Here is a 20,073-nt window from a genome sequence, read left to right on the forward strand (position 1 = left end):
TTGATCCCATTCTTTATTTTCCCAGGGTCTGTTTTGATACACAGATGTAAAACAAAAGTCACACGGGGTCAGCAGTCCTGACTTTTATTAAAGTCAGATGTTTCATACAAATGTATACAGAGGTCTTAGGGGTGTTACATCATCTTCTGGCCAGGGGGCCTGCTGACAATTTATGACCCTCTCCTTGTGACAGTGGTCAGTCAACCAGAACACTTATTTCTCCAGGGGTGATTATTCTTAAAACAGACACCACCTTCCAAAGGTACCAGATGAAGTTACATTCCTATAGGGTGAGGTTGTAGTGGGTTTTACTTAAGAAAAGAATTTATTTAGCCTAAGGTCTAACGTGATTAATATCAAAGGTTAATACTTATTTCTTCTATATATTCATTAATGTGTATAAGGAGCAAGAGATATGTAGCAGCAAATATTGGCTCAACAATGAAACCCTCCACAGGTATAATTGCTAACTAGCCCACTAATACTATACTAATAATTTTCTAACTTCTCAAAAGAATCTGTTTTTAGAAAGTTCAGAGCATCTTGTGCCTCTCACAGTTGGGAGGCTGTGAACAATCACATGTGGCCAGACAATCCTGTCAGACAGGCTAGAGAACCTTCAGAGGAGTTTGTAGGTTGAAACACTCCGGTCACGCCCAGGAATTATTATTAACTGGAACTCTAAGTTAACCCTTTTTCAGAGAGAGGTGGTGGGGGGCAGTCCCCCATAAAGTCAGAGGTGTAGGTGAGAGCACAAAGTAGTAAAGTAGGCAGACTCTGATTTTGGGGGTAGATGCTCGAGAATTTCCAGGGGGCCTCCTGAGGCTCGATCCCGCCTTTGCGTATGCCAGGCCTCCTTCCTCATGACCTTTGCCACGGGCAGAGTTCCTCACACAAGGCCCACTGTTCATCTTCTTCACATTTCACAGGAGGATCCAAAAAGTCATCTCTAGCCTTGTCTACATCCGCTTTGTGGCTCCACTGAATACATTGAAGCCACACAGTAACACAAATACACGATTGGTTCCATTCTCCGTAACAGACTCACCCCATCAGTTCATTAGTTGTGCAATAACTGCATTCTATATAACAGAATTTCCTGGACTCCACTTATAGCATTAAGGTAGAGGCTTACCCTATCACTGAAGCCCAGCCAGTTCACCTCCACCGTACCTGTGTGATGATTCACTGTCAACCAGTCAGGAACCAGGGCTGGCTGGAATGGAATGAACCAAAGGAGGCCAGAGGTAGAAGGATGGGGAAGGAGTGGAGGAACTGGATTGTCACTGTGCTACAATCCATACCCACTAACGGAGAACACGAACAGGGGGCCTGCATTTTATGGGACTGTATCTGGACAGTCGAGGGACGAATCAAATGCCGCCTTTAGAGCACATCACACTGGCCACCATAACGTATCAGATGCTAAAGTGACTAATATTGATTTTATGACTCTTAATTATGGTCTTACAAGTTTGTGTAACTTTTACAGTGCAAAAATACAATAAAATATGGATAATAGCAAATCGGGATAGAAAGAGCACTCAAAACTGCTGCATGTTTTTCATTTTTCTTATTTCTCTACATCAGATGCCAGAACCCATTTGTACTTAACACAGAAGTGGTATCTGCTGCTTTTATCACATAATCTGTATCTTTCCATTCTGTTACAGCCCAAGTTAATTACAAGTTCACAGTGAGCTTCATTTTAAGAAAGATATTAAAAAGTTCTTATAATTTAGTGCATGAAGTGAAGTGAAAGTCACTCAGTCGTGTCCAACTCTTTGCTACCCCACGGACTGTACGGTCCATGGAATTCTCTAGGCCAGAATACTGGAATGGGTAGCCTTTCCCTTCTCCAGGGGATCTTCCGAACCCAGGGATCGAACTCAGGTCTCCTACATTGCAGGTGGATTCTTTACCAACTGAGCCACAGGGAAGCCCATAAGTTAGTGCATGGTTTACTTTAATAAACATTCATTTGTAGCTTCCCTAGAAGTATTTTCAAACTACAAATCTCAGCTTTGTTAGTTGTTTTCAACTGTGGCAGTCAAGACCCACATATTTTAAAATTAAGTTCGAAGACAGAACATACTGGAATGCGTTGGATGCTGAAAGGTTGAATTCAACTATACTGTGTGTATAGGTGTTTATCTCCCACTCACACAGTACACGTGGGGATATGCGGAATGACACAAAGTGTTTTTACTATGAATCATTGTTTTAAATAACTTGAAAAATACTGTCCTAGCTATACACTTAAAAATTGTTTTCATCTATTAGATTATTAAAGATTTCTTAAGTTTGACAGTATTCAATGTCGGTGAGAATAGGGGGGAAATATGGGACTTTACCTTGGTGGAAATGTCAACTGTTGAACCCTTTGGAAGGGTTATGCTGTGGGTATTAAAATGTTAAACATATTTATTCTTAAACCTGTTAGTCCACATTAAGGACCCTAAGAGATTAAGTGCAGAACGATGTTGACATGTAACGGTTATCACAGTATTAGTTTAAAACCCTGTCTGTCTAGTCATGGCAAATTGGTTAAGTATGGGGCACCTACCAACTGAAGCAAATGAAATCTCTCTTCACTTTACCTAGGGAAATTATTTTGTTAGAATAAATAAAAAACACCAATTACTAAATAATATACAGTGTAGTGGTGTGTAAAACGTGACCCAAACAAACCAAGTGATGTTCACCAAAACACTGTGTCCAGATGATGAATTTGGGAGTGATTTTACGTCTTACACTCTTCTTTAGCACCCAAGTCTTCTACAGTGATCACAAATTTCATTTTCAAACAGTATTATTTTCATTTGGGAAATAACCTGAATTCCTACAGAATGTTTTAAATTAGTCAACCATTAAAAATAATTTTCACATGACTTTGCATGAAGATATCCGCTACCTAAACCTAACTAGTTATACGGTGTGCCCTAGGTTACTAGGAGTGAAGGGAACACAGGCCTAGAGCTCTTGGCTGTCTCTTGCTCCTTCCAGGTTAGAACAGCTACTGAGCGCCTGTATGTTGGGGGTACACAGTAGATTGATTTTTTTCTCAGGAGCTGGTGCAGGGTTCGTGGTTTCTGTGAGGTCAAATGAATCAGAGGCCACGGTGCAGGTATGAGGAGTTAATTGTACGCTAGAAGTCCTCAAAGGAGCCAAAGTTCTTTGCATGCTGCATAGCTGTTTTGGTTTTTGCTAACTAAAATCTTGGTACTGGGACTTCCCTGGTAGTCCAGGGGTTAAGACTGCACTGCCGGGGGCACGGGTTCAATCCTTGATTGGGGAATTAGGATTCTGCTTGCTGTGTGGCACAGCCAAAAAATTAAAAAATAAATAAAATTTTAAATAAAATCCTGGCACTAACAAAGCAACCCTGCTGTTCAGTTACACTAGGACCCCTTGGGGCAGGTGTGGCGAGTGATGCGTGGGCTTCTGTGCTTGTTTTTCACGTTAAGATAATGGGAACTACTCGCAGATAAATCTTGCTCCTTTCTCAGCTTCAAAGGACAATTTGCAAGCCTGTTCCAAACCCAGTTTTGTCTAGAGATCAATGTGTACCCATGACTCAGGATGTTACTTTATTTCCAGCTTCTTAATAGATGACAATTATCAAGTGCCTTCAGCTGTTTTTAATCAGCCAGTAAACACCGTTAGGATTCTCAATAGTATACACCAAAGCCCTCTTTCACATTTGTCCCATCTGGATTATTTTTCTAAATGCTTATCATGTAGCTTTACTTTCAGACTCTCTTTATTCTCCCATCTGGGTTATTTTTGTTAAACCTCTTACCTGTCAAGAGCCCAATAGCGCTATCTGCTCTCCCTGACCTCTGCAGTCACGTGGTTCCCGCACGGGCTGCTCCACCTTGCCCTCTCTTGCCGCCTCACAGCCATCCCTTCACACCTCCCAAAATCCCTGCGTGTGGTTGTGGTTTCTTTGTTTTAAACATTCACATTATCATTTAGACTGAAGGAACAGAATTGTTTTTGGCTTAGCACAAAACAGGGCCATCTTCACTTCTCTGAAAGACTTGTGTACCAGAAGAAACATGTCAGTTCCACATGAAAAACCGATGGGACGCTTAGAATGGAAACTCTACAGAAATTTGATAACCACTTGTCAGATTTTATTAAAAAACAAACACGTAAATGCTAGTCAGCCTCCACGGCCTTGAAATCTCTTCCAATCCTGAGTTTCCACAGTCTAGAGGTAACACAAAAGTGTTAAAGACTGTTCATTCCAAATAATGAAGGAAGTGAATCACACAGGCTCAACTTGTTTGTAGTTGGTAATTAGTCTACTATGGATACCTGGCCTGGCTGAGGACAGAAGGCAAGCGTTCCATTCGCCTACCAGCCCTGGCATCTCAGAATATGAAAACAGCCATGTGCTAGCCGGGTGCTCTCAATGAGGCAGTTTGATTAATTTCCATTAAAAATCAGTAGTCATTTAAACTCCTAAATGCCCAAATCTAAAGGATCCACATTTGTGTCTGAGACGTGATTACACTGCTGTAAAATCATTTAGCAGTCCTGCTGTGATAGCCAGGGCTCGGGTTTGTAATGGGAGCAATAAAGGGAGGAGCTGGCAGGGTACTGGTCAGGTGGTACAGGGGACACTGCTTATATTCACAAGGCCATGGGGTCCAGGCATACCGAAGAGCAGCTGGGGTGTCATGGCAAGACGTGATGTTCAGGGCCAGGGTCTGGGTGGAGAAGGTGTCCATGGGAGCTGGAAGCCACTTGCACTGGTGGTCACTGCAACATGAGACCTAAACAGGAGAGTCACGAACAGGAATGGTTAGGATAGTTGGGAGGATGTGCCAAGAGATGGGCCTGCTCTGCAGACAGACGGAAGGGCGAGAAGGGGCTGCTCTTGGCCAAGGGACGTGTTTTCTACAATAACCAGGACAAATTGGGTCTGGTTATCACAGCCACAGATCGATAATAAAAGTTCACAAGATAAATAGCTGAGATCAAGAAATAAAACAGCAAATTACTGAGAGAGATAAGACAGCATGGAGACATGAAGCACTTAGGAAAGGCTCCCCTGAACAATCTTCCTGTGGTCCTCCCACCAATCAGGCAGGAATCTGGGTGAGCAGATTCCTTAGTGGAATCTGGGCTGCTCTCTGGCTCCCAGTGGAGCTCGGAGAAGAGGAAGGGGCACACGGAACTGTGGATGGTAAACTATTCTCAAGTCAGAAAGCGATTCTGGTGAAGGGAGTGTTAAAATAGCCAGTTTCCAAAGGTTCAAATCTGTCCTGGCCCCAACTCCGACTCCAGGGCCAGGCAGTGGGCATATTGCCAGCAGCTGACTACAGAGGGGAAATCAGTGCCAAGATTCCAGGGCGCTGGGACTCACCTAAAACCCAGCATCCAGGGAAGCTAAGTGGAGTTCGGTGCTAAGTAAGCACCTGAGGCAGGGGGATTCCAGAGGAGGAACAGTCCCATGATCTCTTGTGTAACTACAGTTTATCTTCTACATTCTTTCATTGTCCCTCCAATGCCCTCTTTTCACTCACCACCCCCCAACGCCTAAGGGCCTCAGGACTCCCAAAGACACTCATTTAACTATTCCACCTGGGGATGCCTCCAGCCACCACCTTGGCCTTGTTGATGTTGTAGAGTTGCTCGGTTGTGTTCGACTCTTTGTGACCCAATGGACTGTAGCCCACCAGGCTCCTCTGTCCGTGGGACTTCCCAGACTAGAATACTGGAAGTGGGTCGCCATTTCCTTCTCTTGGGGATCAGAATCCCCGACCTAGGGATTCAACCCTGCATCAGCAGGTGGACTCTTTACCACCAAGCCACCAGGGAAGCCTCAACCTAGGAGACTCCTAAATAAGCTGTTTCACCAACAGCCCCAGTTCTGCAGTGAAATGATCCTCACCAGGTATTAGAAGCAAGTACAGAGTTCCATCACTGTGAAAGTGAAAGTCGCCCACCACATCTGACTCTTTGCGACCCCACAGACTACAGTCCATGGAATTCTCCAGGCCAGAATACTGGAGTGGGTAGCGTTTCCCCTCTCCAAGGGATCTTCCCAAGCCAGGGATGGATCCCAGGTCTCCCACACTGCAGACGGATTCTTTACGAGCTGAGCTACCAGGGAAGCCCATTACAGTAATTCAAACTAAGCTGCAAATCACCACACTTAAATCTCTCAAAGGAGAGATTAAACTCAAAAGAAAATCAGAATTTAGGATAGTGTGACAAAAAAAGATGTCCAAGGATGAGGGAAATATTCTGCAGCCAGGATCCTTTCCTTTCAAATAGGTACCCACAAATAATGCTACCTGTCCTGGGCAGAAATGGCTGCTCTGGGAGGGAAAATACAAATGGAATATCTTTTTAATATGGACTCTTAATTTGTTAATTAATTGTAATAATTTTTTATTTTTAATTACTTGTTTAACTAATTTGATTTATTTTATAAATTGTAAACAAAATTATATATTTTTATAAAATAAAAATAGATTTATAACATTTATATATTTTTTTATTTAATATTGATTTAATTTTTAAATTAGCTTTTGTCTCATCAAAATTGCCTCTAAGCGAATGAATCAAGAACTGCTTACTTGTCACTCTGAGATAAACCTAGCCCCTGACCAACCAAGACCTGCCTCGTATATAATTAGAGATGAGCCTCGGTGTGGAGGAAATCCTGATCCCCACGCAGGATGAACCCCTATTGTTTTCTGCAGCTCTCACCTCAAATATCTTGTCGTCACGCCTCTGCACCTTGATTGGCTGGGAATATGTGAGGTTGAGCAGCCCGGTGTCGGCCAGGAGTTCTATCTTCTGAGGCAGTGGTCCTTGAAAGATCAACTTCTCCCCGTAAGCCAAGGCACGGGCCCCCAGGTGCAGCCTGTAGGCCACCGTCTGCTTATCTCGAGGGTGAATGCTACAGGACGAAGAACAGGGAGAGAACTTAGGGTTTGGGCTCAACAATAGTCATATTTAAAAAAAAAAAGAAATCTTATATAAAGAACCCTTTAAGAAAGTGAGACTGAATCTAATAGCCAGTGACCCGGGGCTAGTCAGCCTAAGAGAAATGGTGAATTGTAACCACAGACGGGTCTTCTATGCGTCAACAACCCTGAAATAATCGATGGCTTGGAAGGAAGTAATGAGGGAAGAGGAGGAGGGAGGGAGGGCAGACTTTGGAGCTAACCTAGAAGAGAGAGCTGTCGTAAGGCTGTTGCAAGCACTCAACGTTCTCAAAGTGTTTCATCTGAATCAGGTTTTCACTACTCGGCCCCCTCCAGGTTTTATGTGTTCACTCAACAAACATTCCTTCATTCAATAAACAAATATTCATTCAGGCTCCTGCTGTAATCGGGACACTCTGCACTGGGCCCCAGGTCACACTGCCATTCCCTCGTATCCTAGTAGGCGGTAGTCATCAGGGCTGTTCACCAACGTCCTGCTGGTCCTCCTCTGAGTATGGGGTAGAATTCCACTTCCTGCTCTCACTAAAAATAGACATGGCCATGGGACTTGCCGTGGCCAGTGCAATGTGAGCAGAAGAGACTTGTGTTGCTTCAGGTGGAAGCCTCCAGCTGCGAATATGAGACTGTCAGGCAGCTGTGGAAGCACAGATCCCCCCGGAGCCTCTGTCACTCTGGATCTGTGAATGACAACGACAGCAAAGCCTGTCCCTTCTTTGGACATGAGAGTGTCAACACGAAATAAGGTTCGGTGGCATCACGGCCCTGGGGTGGGGAGGGGTGTTAGTTACTGTAGCACATCCAGGGTGTGAATGATGGATAAATCATGCTTCTAGGGTCCATTCCTTAGGCCCGCTCACAAGTGAACATCAAGAGAAGGCCACAGAAAACACATATTACTGTTCAAGCAAAGCCCGAGAAGCACCCACCTGCCAAAAGGTGAGTTCCTATCACAGAGATCCACGGCAGCAGCCATGAAGGTGTTGGGCATCCTTTGGTTGGGGACGTAGCCAAAGTCGGCTGTCTGATGCCAACGGATCTGGGGAAGTCCATCATGCAGGGCTTCACCAGACAAATAGGAAGATAACTAGAAAGTAGACACTGTGCATCAGAACTTCACTGCGTCAGAAACCTACACTTCAAAACAGCTAGAAAAACATTAAGAAAAAAAATTTTTTAAAGAAACCGACACTGGAGTCTTTCACAAGCAGACCCTGCTTCTGCTTCACTCACTCGCCCACGGGCCGATCCAACACGTTCTTACTGAGTCTCTCACCCTCATGGTTGAACCACTCATCCCACGAGCTGTGGTAGAACTCCACCCTCCAGCCCCCTCCTCGCAGCAAGACCTGGAGTCTATTTCTCCTTGCAATGAACTTGGGCTAAGCCTGTGATATGCTCTGACAAACAGCATGCAGCCGAGGTGATGGTGAGCAGCTACTGAGTCTCTGCCTCAGGAGTGCTTGCCTCCTGGTTTCGTCTCCTCAGAGCCCTGAGATGGCCACGGAACAAAAGTGCGGCTGCCCTGCTGAAGAAACGTGGAGACAGCGGCCTTGGGGACCAGAAGGCCACGAGGAGAGAGGCGTTCATGTCCCAGCCTTCCCAGCTGAGGGTCCAGTCACGTGAATTCTGGGTCCTTCAGTTCCGGCTGCAGGCACACGAGCAAGCCTGGCTAATGTCCCAGGGCAGAAATGAGCCGCTCCGGGGGACCACCTCTCCCTGCCTGGCCAACCCATGGAATGAGGAGCAAACACAGTGGCTGCTGTTGTCAGCCCCAAAGTTCTGAGGTCGTCTGTTACAAGGCAGTAGGTCACTGACCTATTGTACATCTGTGTACAACACAGGCCAAAGCTCTGTAGGGAAGTGGAGAGGACCCTCCCCTTGTTGCTAAGTCGTGTCTGACTCTTTGCAACCCCATGGACTGCAGCATACCAGGCTCCTCTGTCCTCCACTATCTCCCAGAGTTTGGTCAAATTCATGTCCATTGAGTCAGTGATGCTTTCTAACCATCTCATCCTCTATCGCCCCCTTCTCCTTTTGCCTTCAATCTTTTCCAGCATCAGGGTCTTTTCCAAAGAGCCGGCTCTTCACATCAGGTGGCCAAAGTATTGGAGCTTCAGCTTCAGCATCTACCCCTGAGCACGTAGCAGACTTCATCAAAGACCCCAGTCCTTCACACGTTCCAGCAGCCATGCCCTGCTGCCACCTGGTCGTGAGGTTTCTCCCACTGAAAGAAAGTACATTTTCCCCACCACTGGTTCTTATTAAACTCTCCTATGCAAATCAGCCTTAACACATGAAGTGATAAAAGGTGGTGGAGCTTCGCAACGAAATGTCATGAAAACTAGAAAATGGCAATAAAAAGACCCACTGAGTAACCCTGCTGCTTCCCACACAACACCCAAGAGAGAAGGCTGAAAATGGGGCCATGTGCGCCAACGGGCGCCATGATGCAGATCCCTGCAGGAACCCCCTGGAAGAGTCTAGGGGGAGTTCCAGCCTGAAGTGCTGAGGGGAAAATGCTACCAAGAGCCACTCAAGCCAAGGAAGTCGTTTCAAAATGGCAGTTGGCTGAGAATCCCTGCAGTCATTCCCCACTACTTCATCAGCTGTACTACTACAGATTGACCACATGGGGGCAGCAGCAGACTCTACACCCACAGGAAATTCCTGTGTTTTTCCCCTGAGATATAAAGCAGGCCACTTGCAGTGATTAGGAGAAACACTGCTGCTAAAGAAGGCATGTCACAGCCACAGAATATAAAAGTGGCTACATTTGCAGGATTCTACAATAGCATCTGTGTTTTGTAGTCTGGTTCACTGTTTCTCCAAAATCCTTCTGAAAAAGCATATACTCCCTCGAGACTGGTAGTCATGTCCAGACGTGAGAGATGGACTATAAAGAAGGCTGGGTGCCGAAGAACTGATGCTTTTGAACTCTGGTGCTGGAAGAGATTCTTGAGAGCCCCTTAGACTGCAAGAAGATCAAACCAGGCAACCCTGTAGAAATCAACCCTGAATATTTACTGGAAGGACTGATGCTAAAGCTGAAGCTCCAATACTCTGGCCACATGATGCGAAGAACTGACTCATTAGAAAAGATCCTGATGCTGGGAAAGATTGAGAGCAGGAGGAGAAGAGAGCGACAGAGAATGAGATGCTGCTGCTGCTGCTAAGTTGCTTCAGTCGTGTCCGACTCTGTGCGACCCCATAGACGGCAGCCCACCAGGCTCCCCCGTCCCTGGGATTCTCCAGGCAAGAACACTGGAGTGGGTTGCCATTGCCTTCTCCAAGGATGAGATGGTTGGATTGCATAACCAACTCAATGGACCTGAATTTGAGCAAACTCCGGGAGATAGTGGAGGACAGAGGGGCCTGGCATGCTGCAGTCCATGTGGTCACAAAGAGTCAGACACAACTTAGCAACTGAACAACAATAATAGGGTCTCCAGTACTGAACTCCGGCTCCTCTCTCTCCCCATGCCTCAGATCACACATCAGTATTAAACTCGCAGACACGTGGATGTAGCCCTGCCCTCTTCACAGAGCTCGCGTCCCCATCTAACTGCGTGCTCCAGTTACTGCCACCATGGTTTCACATGCAGCCCTTTCAGCCAATTCATCTTCCTTTACAGACCAACTGCCCCTCCAGATTTTCCGACTTCTCTCATTTATAATAAACACAGGCATTTTCTCACTTGTGCCAAGCTTTACATGGACTAGCTCATTTAATACTTAAAATAACAAAGAGGTTCGATGTCTTATTTGAAATCACACAGCTAAGGAAGTGCCAGAGCTGAGATTCAAATCCCCAGACTACGCTCGGAACCATTAAACTGTTGTATTTGACAGTTCCCTTTGAAGTTAAACATTTACAGTCCCAGTTTTTCACAAGCAACCAACATACTGTTGTTGATGATGATAAAGCTGGCGCCCGAGGCTAAGGCACTTCTACTAAACCAGGGGTAGAGGACAAGGAGCAGGTCTCTCTGCTTCCTGCTGTATATTTCTAGTAGCCCACACAGTTTGTGGCATATAATAAACACTTAAATGTATTTTTGGCCTAAGTTGATTGAAGTGACATTCCAATCACCATGTACACAGGCTGAGAGGCAAAAAAAAGTACCTCCAAGGACCAAATGTAGTTTCTACCAACAGTAATACAGAAGTGGTGACAGGCGTTGCTATTTTGAAAATAATGAGCAGAATATTCTCGTTCAAAGTCAAAACAAACGTTAAGAAAGGAGAAAGGAAATGATTGTAAAGTAATTGTAAGTGGAAAGCAGGTCTATAAAAATCTTTTATCCAAAAAAAGCCCTATGAACTAGGACAGAGGAGAGGAACGGGGTGGGGGAGGCAAGCGGGGGTTGGTGAGAGGGAAGTATCTGTGGGCTACCAGAGGCGGACGCCTACAGACAGGGGTGTCCAGCTCAAATACTAACGCCTGTTTCGTGTCTATGTTGTGAGGCGGATCTTGTTTATGTCACACCTTACTTGTTTAATTCCTATATTCCAGAAAAGTCAGAACTACTGCTCCGCTGGGACATCTTGGTCCTGGAGGGGTCGTGTGAACAGGCGAGGTGAAGCACTTAAGAACTTGGCTGTGTGCATGCTAACTTGCTTCAGTCGTGTCTGACTCTTGCGACCCCATGGACTGTTGCCCACCAGGCTCCTCTGTCCATGGGATTTCCCAGGCAAGAATACTAGAGTGGGTTGCCATTTCCTTCTCCAGGGGATCTTCCCGACCCAGGGATTGAACCAACATCTCCCGCATTGCAGGCGGATTCTTTACCACTGAGCCACCTGGGAAGCCCAAATACTGGTTACTTATTAATTTTTTTAAGATTTAATTGTCCTGTCAGTGAGCTGAGATGAACAGCAGGCAGGCTATGAGGGCAAAAAAAATAGAACATGGATTCCAGGGAAGAGGTCTCAGCAGCATCTCCCCCACCAAAGCCCACAAACCCTCTTCCTTTCGGCACCTACCTGGACAAATCCGAATGGGAAGAGGCGCTCTGTCTGCCCCTGGGAGCCATCGTGGAAGGTCTGGCGCCAGTCGTCAATGAGCAGAGGGAATGTACAATTGTACAGGTCCCTGTTAAAGTTTACATTGGACTCCCCTGAAAACAGTCCAAACTGTGAGAGGGAGTTGGGGTAGACGCAAGATGACCCCACATTGCTCCCTAGCCTCCATCCTGAGGTCTCGCTGGACTGGCCTCAGGTTTGCTGTGGCTGATGGGCCACCAGCAAACACGACTGCAAGAGCAGATCGGCTCTGGAGTTTGTTCTCTCCTGACACACTTGGAAGCCTGACACTGCCATGTAAATGATAAATAAGGCTGAACTAGCTTGCTGAAGATCTTCCGTGGTAGCTCAGTCAGTAAAGAATCCACCTGCAACGCAGGAGACCAGAGTTCAATCCCTGGGTCGGGAAGATGCCCTGGAGGAGGAAACGGCAACCCACTCCAGTATTCTTGCCTGGAGAATCCCATGGACAGAGGCTGGTGAGCAACAGTCCATGGAGTCACGAGGAGCCGGACACAACCGAGCAATAAACCATCACTATCACGGCTTGTTGAAGGACGAGAGGCCACGTGAGAACCAGGAGCCCCAGTCAACAGACATGAGGTAGAGGCCATCCTAGGTCATCCAGCCACCAGACAACCTGCCAGGCTGCCAAAGATGCATACGAGAGCCCAGCAGAAATGAGCCAAAGCAGCCCCGACAGAAACACTACCGGGCTAACTCAAATAAGAGTGAGCCAAATAAAAGTACAATGGCTTGAAGTCACTGAGCCCCAGGGAGGCTTGTTATGTGGCAACAGCTAACTGACACAATGGAAAACCAGAAACTGAACACTCACCCTGGTACCATATCACCCCCTTCAGTGTCATGTTACGGAGTGGATGGATCATGGCGTTCCAGAGAACAGAGTGCGCGCTCGGACCGATTTTAAGGTCGGATGGCATGGACCTAAAGTGAGGAAGACACACGAGCATCAGGAGAGAGCCAGGGACCGATCCCATGATAAGCCCTGAGCCAGGCACCTATGCAGCTTCACCTGGGGGCAAACCCCTGACGAAAGCAGCTCAGAGTCCAATTCAACCACTCTGTTTCCACGAAAACGTGTGTCAGTCGGCTGTCTGTGAGTTCAGTGGCACCGTCGCTGGTTTCATCTAGTGACTGAGACCAGGGGCGGGGGCAGGGGGAGGAGCGGGCAGGTGTTAATGAGTCTATCACACAGGCAAAAAGTTTACTTAACCAGCACTCACTGAATGGCACTGAGGCTAAGTTCTTTGCTTTTATAAGCAATGCCACGATTATCTTCCTGAGAGCTGAATCATTACACACAGTCTTCATTATTTCTTTAAGCTAAATTCCCAGAAATGAGATGGCCAGGTCAGAAGGCACGTTTTCTGATGACTTGGAACGTGGCCCTAAGTTGTCTCTGTGGAATACCTGTGTGGATTTCTCTTGGAGCAGCTGTGTGCGAGAACCCCATGGCCCTTTGGTATTGTCCCTGCCATGCCCCCTGAGGTGTGGGAAGCCTGGCTTTAGATTCTTCCACCTCTACTGAGAGTAAGTCTTTCTGTTCCAAAGCAGGATGACTTCACTCCCCAGCAGGCAGGCCTTTACCCAAGACACACCAAGAGCTCAAATCCATGCTCTTGCCAGAACTGATGAGACAAGTTCTGTGAAGGCAGCTCACACAGTATCCATCTCTATGGCAACATTAGTGTCAAGAAGTTATCGACTAGCCTCTTCTCTGCTTCTTCCCGACTCACTGTTATTCCTGATCCAGCTTTTCCTGAATGTGCTTTCACCATCAGTCTTCCAATACCGCTTTCTGATGACATGGATACCGTGTTCTTCCAAACTGTTAGATTGGGTTTATTCTCACAGCGGTTAAGAGCACAGACACTGACACCAGACTTCACCACTTACTAGTCGTGTTCCCAAGCAAGTCACCAAACCTCTCTCCCAATCAGCCCCTTTCTCCTCATGTGTTAATAGTACCCATATTTCAAAAGAATGTTGCATTAAATGAGTCAATATTATATAAAGTGCTCGTGACAGTATGTGGCATTTAGAAAGCTTCTATTGAGTATTAACTTATCCCTACTGATAGTTAGGGAGTTTGGGATGGACATATACACACTGCTGTATTTAAAATGGATAACCAACAAAGTATAGCACACGGAACTCGGCTCAATGTTACGAAGCAGCCTGGACAGGAGGGGAGTTTGGGGGAGAACGGGTACACGTATACTGAGTCCCTTTTCTATCTACCTGAAACCATCACAACATTATCTGTTAACTGGCTATATCCCAATACAAAAAGTTAAAAATATCTGATTAAAAAATAAATTTAAAAAAATATATTAGCTATCCCTATTATTAAGGAAATGGGTCATAATTACTTCTTGACATATTGTCAAATGATTGTGGTCATGATGACAGTGAAAATAACATCTGAATAAGTCACAGACATTTAACACATATTTGTACATTCAGCTCATACTTGACTTCCCCAAGGAGACTATGATCCTGCTCTCTCACGGAATTTCCTGGCAGGCTTTCTCCTGGACCAGAGGTCGCTTTCTTACCCTGACCTCGGGACCCCACAGGCTTCAAGGGACCTTCTAGACGACCAGGCTTCAATGGGCGTCCCACTCCACGAGGAGGACAGCAGCCCCACAGGATACCGCAGGGTGTCATACAGGAAACGCCCGAAAAGCCAGCACACTGCTGACATGTACGTGAAGTTGCCATGGCCTAAGTTCTCTGTTCAGAGAAACAGATAGAGACAGTCAGGGGAAAAGTAGGTGGACATGGCCTGGAGCTCCTGGGCGGGCCTAGGTGAGAAGCTCGGGTGTTGGGTCAGGCCTTGCATTCCTTTCTAAGACTTTCCAAGGGCAGGAGAAGATGGAGAGGCAGCTGGCTGGCTAGCAGAAAGCCGAATATACATGTATATTCAGCCAGGCAAGGAGGCTTCCCCACTCCGTGCAGGGCCCTGAGAACCTAGGAATATTGATACCTCTCTGCAACAGGTGAGGGGCAGAAAGGCTGCCGGCCCCCAACCCACCCCCCCACCTACACTCTTACCCAACATCCATCCCATCCCCACTTAGCTCTGTGGAAGGGGATAAGCAAGCACAGAGAATGTCGAGAAGAAAGGTATATTTTTTCTGGGTGGTTTTATATCCAAGCTTATAGCCACAGTAATGAAGACAAGAATAAACAAGTGATGGGGACTTTGGCCGAAAGGGAAAGCAACAGAAACCAAAACCAGCATTTCAGAGTTCGGCGCCATCAAGCTCATTCGTCCATGTAGCCCAGGAACCAACACAGACCAGGAAGGTGATTCCACATCGGAAGAACGAACAGGGGAACAGGCACACGTGCAACCGGTGGGATCAACCCAACCCAGCAGCCGTGAAAGAACCACGAGGCGTAAGTCACTGCAAACAACATATTTCCGGCTCTCGAAACGTGGTAAGTGTGATGGCAGGTGTTGAAAATCAGTTCAATCAATTAAAATGGATTGAGCCCCTGCCAGGCACCAGGGACTTCTAGATGATTGTGATACAGAAATGAAAAGGAAAAGGAAAGACAGGGAACCTTTCCTCAGAGGTCTTCTATCCTATAGAATGAAACACATTCAGCAAAGTCAAATATATTGCAAAATATGGCTTAGTGCTTTAAGAAGTACAAAGGTGTGTTAAGGGGTTCTAACAGCAAAATAAAGAATAGCAAACAAAAGACTGATGGTAACATGCCCAGGAAAGGCGGCTCCTTCCCTGTGCTCCGGTCCTGCTCTGTGCTTGGGGTTTCCCTCACCTCACTAAACCATTAGGATTTCTGTGTTCTCGGCATCTGGGACCCAGTGCAGAGTCAGTGAATGTTTGCTGGCTGGTGTTGGGTGGCAGTGGTGGCTGGAATAAGGGTGGACTCGCTGATGGGGAGGTAGAGGGAGAAGGTAATTAAGAGAAAAGGGAGGGAGGTGGAGAGACCTTCGGAGACAGGAATGCAGTAAGCAGAGCTAGCATTCTGGGCAAAAGAAACAATATGTACAGACACACGTAGAACTGGAAAGTTTCTCAAGTATCTGAGGAGAGTATCAATTACAACGGAGAAGGCAATGGCACCCCACTCCAGTACTCTTGCCTGGAAAATCCCATGGACGGAGGAGCCTGGGGAGCTGCAGTCCATGGGGTCGCTAAGAGTCGGACACGACTGAGTGACTTCACTTTCACTTTTCACTTTCATGCCTTGGAGAAGGCAATGGCAAAGGAGAATAGTGTAAGAGACAACTGGAGGGGAGGTTGGAGTAAAGAAAATGGAAAGCCACTTGGAAAGGCGTGGGAATGAGAATGTGTGCTGGGCAGCAAAGGTGTCTCCAGTCTAAGGCCTGGACCCTGTGAGTGAACCGTATGTGGCTAAACGGACATCATAGATGTTTCAACAGTAAGGACCTGAAGAGGGGGCAACTGTCCTCAACTATCCAGAAAGGTCCAAGCTCAACACAAGAGTCTTTAAAATCAGAGACCGTGGGGACTTCCCTGGTGGTCTGGTGATTGAGAATCTACCTTGAAATGCAGGGGACGTGGGTTAGATCCTTGGGTTGGGGAACTGAGATCCCATATGCCACAGAGCAACTAAGCCCATGAGCCACAAGTAGAGAAGCCTGTGTGCTACAATGAATACCCAGCACAGCCAAAAAAAAAAAAAAAAAAAGAGGCCTTTCCCAACTGCAGTCAGGACAGTAGAAGAGGCAGGAGAGACTTGAAATATGAGAGGGTCTTGACCTACCAGGCTCTTCCCCAGACACCTGCGTGGCCTCACCTCTGTCAAGTTATTATGGAAATGCTGCCTTTCTCAGGCGGGACCTCCATGTCCACTCTGAATTGGAAACCACCAGCCCACCCCAGCCCCAGCAGTACTGCCCCCTGCCCTGGATAAGTATTTTATGTAACTTATTTCTCAGCACGTACCACCATCTAACCTATCCCTTGATGTTCAAACATTTGAGTCTCTGAGTTCAGAGACTGAAAGGGAACCGACAGCAAGGTATAATACCTTATCCAATCTAACTGATTCCTAAGTTTTGGAGGACATGCAGGAAGAGTTCATAGACCAAAGGATTCATTAAAAACTTTTTACCCAAATCTATTCAGTTCCTCAGTTCTTAAAGGGAAAGTTCAGACAGCGTGACACTCAATAGTACAATACTTCATATATAACTTACTAATTTTCTTATTTATCTTCTGTACTCTCCCACTAGACTGTAAGCTCCATCCAGGAGACCAGGCGTGCCTGCCTGCTTTATTCTCTGCTATCACCCCCCAGGACTTAGAATAGTGCCAAGCACACAAAAGGCACCCAGATATTTGCTGAATGAATTAATACTTGAAAATGTAGGAGTAACTGAGGTTACCAAGGTAAAGTATGTACAGGTGAAAAAAGGGACTGTAAAGAGCACAAGGGACCTCCCTTCGGGAGGAAGGGATTGGAGAAAGCCAAGAAACAGGCAGGGCGCAGACAGAGAGGGAGCACGAGGGAGAGGAAGCACCTCGCAGGCTCAGAGGGAGGCGCAGCTGCCAGGAGCAGCCGTCAGCAGAGCCGATGCCACGGGCTGTCCAGAGCGCATCACAGAAGAACAGTAGAAACCTTGGGGGAACCGGTTGTCGACCTGGACACAGCAGCCAGATTATAAAGGGTTAAAGAGTGGGAACAACAGAGGACAAGATGGTTGGATGGCATCACGAACTCAATGGACATAAGTCTGAGCAAACTCTGGGAGATGGTGAAGGACAGGGAAGCCAGGCGTGCTGCAGTCCATGGGGTCACAAAGAGTCAGACGCAACCTAGTGAATGAACAACAACAACGAAGAGTACACACTCAGGAAGGCAGTGAAAAGAATGGAAAGATGTTCTAAGAAGGTTTAACAAAGCAAAGGAGAGAGGAGAGGTTCCAGGAGAAAGGGGTGTGTTCCTTACAGATAAGTGAAGCTCTGAGGGTGGGGACTGGGTCCTGATCACAGCTGCACCCTCGGGACCCAGAACAGAGACCAGCGCAGAGCAGCCTGGAGTAAAGGTTCCCTGCAGGCTGGACGGTGGGGTAAAAGGAGAGAGCCCGAGGGCTAAGAGGAGGCCCTGGAGAAGGTAAGAGCCCGAGTCAGAGACAGCCTTGAGGGAAACAGTCAGCTGTGTTCAGACACAGAAACGGAGGAAAAAAGAGGAGAGGAGAACATCGGGCACTGAGGAGATGCTGGCGGAGTTTGTGCTGAGTGGCTTCCAAGAGGCCGATGAAGCTGGAGGAAGCACCATCTGCTCAGAGCAAGGGGGCAAATTCACTGTGGAGTCCTGGGAAGAAAGGCATGAAACAGGTACCATCAGAAAGTGTGTGGTGGTGATTCAGTTGCTCAGTCGTGTCTGACTCTTGGGACCCCATGGACTGTAGCCCATCAGTCTCCTCTGTCCATGGGATTTCCCAGCTAAGAATACTGGAGTGGGTTGTCATTTTCTACTCCAGGGAATCTTCCTGTCCCAGGGATGGAACCTGCATCTCCTACACTGCAAGCAGATTCTTTATCACTGAGCCACCAGGAACCAGGGCAGGGCAGGGGGGGTCAATAAGAAATGAGTAAATGGATGGGCAAGCTCTGACAGACACAACAGAACCCAATTCAGGCTCACAGATGCCACACAGGGCGCCGAGCACTCACAGAGGAGCCGGCATGCACTCCAGCCATCACTTACTCGAGGTGGGCTTGGACCATCGCAGGTCAACCTTGGCGAGGTCCTCCAGCTCCTGCTGAGCCTGGGTGGAAGACACGGAGAGGATGCGGACAGACTGATAGGCAGCCGTGTTCAACAGCTCGCCTGTGGCATTAAATACCTGGAAAAGAAGCAGGGACGTCATTTCCTACACCAACCAAGTGGACACTTGATGATGCTGCTGCCCCCTCATAGACGCTACCGCACCCACTCCCCGCCTGCGCCACTTCCTTCTGCGCCTTCAGGATACAGAAAACAAATGCATAATCGAAACCCATGATGGGCTGGTCCAGATTGCCTGGATCCATCTTGACCCTCAGACACCATGATAAGTCATATCCCCAAAGAAGGTGGGAACACCATGACATCTGCAATCTCAAGGACAAGTCTGTATTGGATGAGAGGAGCTGTGGATGGGTTTGGGCTAAAAAAGGTCAACACCTTGAAAGTAAAATACTTCTATTCAGGAAAAGTATCCAATAAAGCCATAGCATTATCTTCTTTAAAAAAAAAAATGGAGCCAAAAAGGCCATGGGGAGGTAGGTTTATGTAATCCATACCCCATAAGGACTTCCCTCGTGGCTCAGACAGTAAAGCATCTGCCTACAATGCAGGAGACCCGGGTTTAATCCCTGGGTCAGGAAGATCTCCTGGAGAAGGGAATGGCAACCCACTCCAGTATTCTTGCCGCACCACCCCCCCACCCCCCAGCCAAAAAGCAGCTCAAAGAAATATTTTTGGCTTCCCTGGTGGCTCAGACGATAAAGCGTCTGCCTGCAGTGCAGGAGACCAGGGTTCAATCCCTGGGTTGGGAAGATTCCCTGGAGAAGGAAGTGGCAACCCACTCCAGTACTCTTGCCTGGAAAATTCTATGGACTGAGGAGCCTAGTAGGCTACAGTCCATGGGGTCGTAAAGAGTCTGGACATGACTGAGCGACTTCACTTTCACTTTTCACTTTCTTTCATACCCCATAAGAGATGCGTTGGAGAAGGATATGGCAACCCACTCCAGTACTCTTGCCTGGAGAATCACATGGACGGAGGAGCCTGTTGGGCTACAGTCCATGGGGTCGCAAAGAGTCGGACACGACTGAGCAACTTCACTTTCAAGAGATGTGTATTAAAAAGAAACACAATTGAGAAACGATTGTTGAACTCCTGAAACATCCTGAAATCAGCCTCAAAATGCTTATCTTCTCATCTCAGTCCTGGAAAATCGCCCAAGAAAACCACAGGAGGCCCAGAAGTTTGGAAGGCGGGGTCCAGGGTGATTGCTGAGATCAGTCCCAAGAAACCAGACAAAGAGAAGGGTCTATCCAAGGGC

General features: G+C 47.1%; 1 protein-coding gene across 8 annotated transcripts in view; it reads right to left on the bottom strand.

Moving 5' to 3' along the window:
* Window positions 1-4,117: 4,117 nt before the first annotated feature.
* SIAE (sialic acid acetylesterase) overlaps window positions 4,118-20,073 on the bottom strand; it is a 37,751-nt gene continuing 21,795 nt past the window's right edge. For 7 of the 8 annotated variants that reach the window (XM_070365231.1, XM_014480874.2, XM_070365230.1 and 4 more), the window contains 7 exons: window positions 18,732-18,870; window positions 14,576-14,753; window positions 12,832-12,941; window positions 11,955-12,088; window positions 7,898-8,055; window positions 6,730-6,922; window positions 4,118-4,784 (listed from right to left, as the gene is read on the bottom strand). In XM_070365231.1, the coding sequence (XP_070221332.1) occupies window positions 4,533-4,784; window positions 6,730-6,922; window positions 7,898-8,055; window positions 11,955-12,088; window positions 12,832-12,941; window positions 14,576-14,753; window positions 18,732-18,870 (1,164 nt within the window). In that variant the 3' untranslated portion in view covers window positions 4,118-4,532. The remainder of the gene's footprint in view (window positions 4,785-6,729; window positions 6,923-7,897; window positions 8,056-11,954; window positions 12,089-12,831; window positions 12,942-14,575; window positions 14,754-18,731; window positions 18,871-20,073) is intronic. The other variant, XM_070365233.1, reaches the window with a different exon arrangement.

The sequence above is a fragment of the Bos mutus genome, chromosome 29, assembly GCF_027580195.1.
Source record: "Bos mutus isolate GX-2022 chromosome 29, NWIPB_WYAK_1.1, whole genome shotgun sequence".
Taxonomy (NCBI): domain Eukaryota; kingdom Metazoa; phylum Chordata; class Mammalia; order Artiodactyla; family Bovidae; genus Bos; species Bos mutus.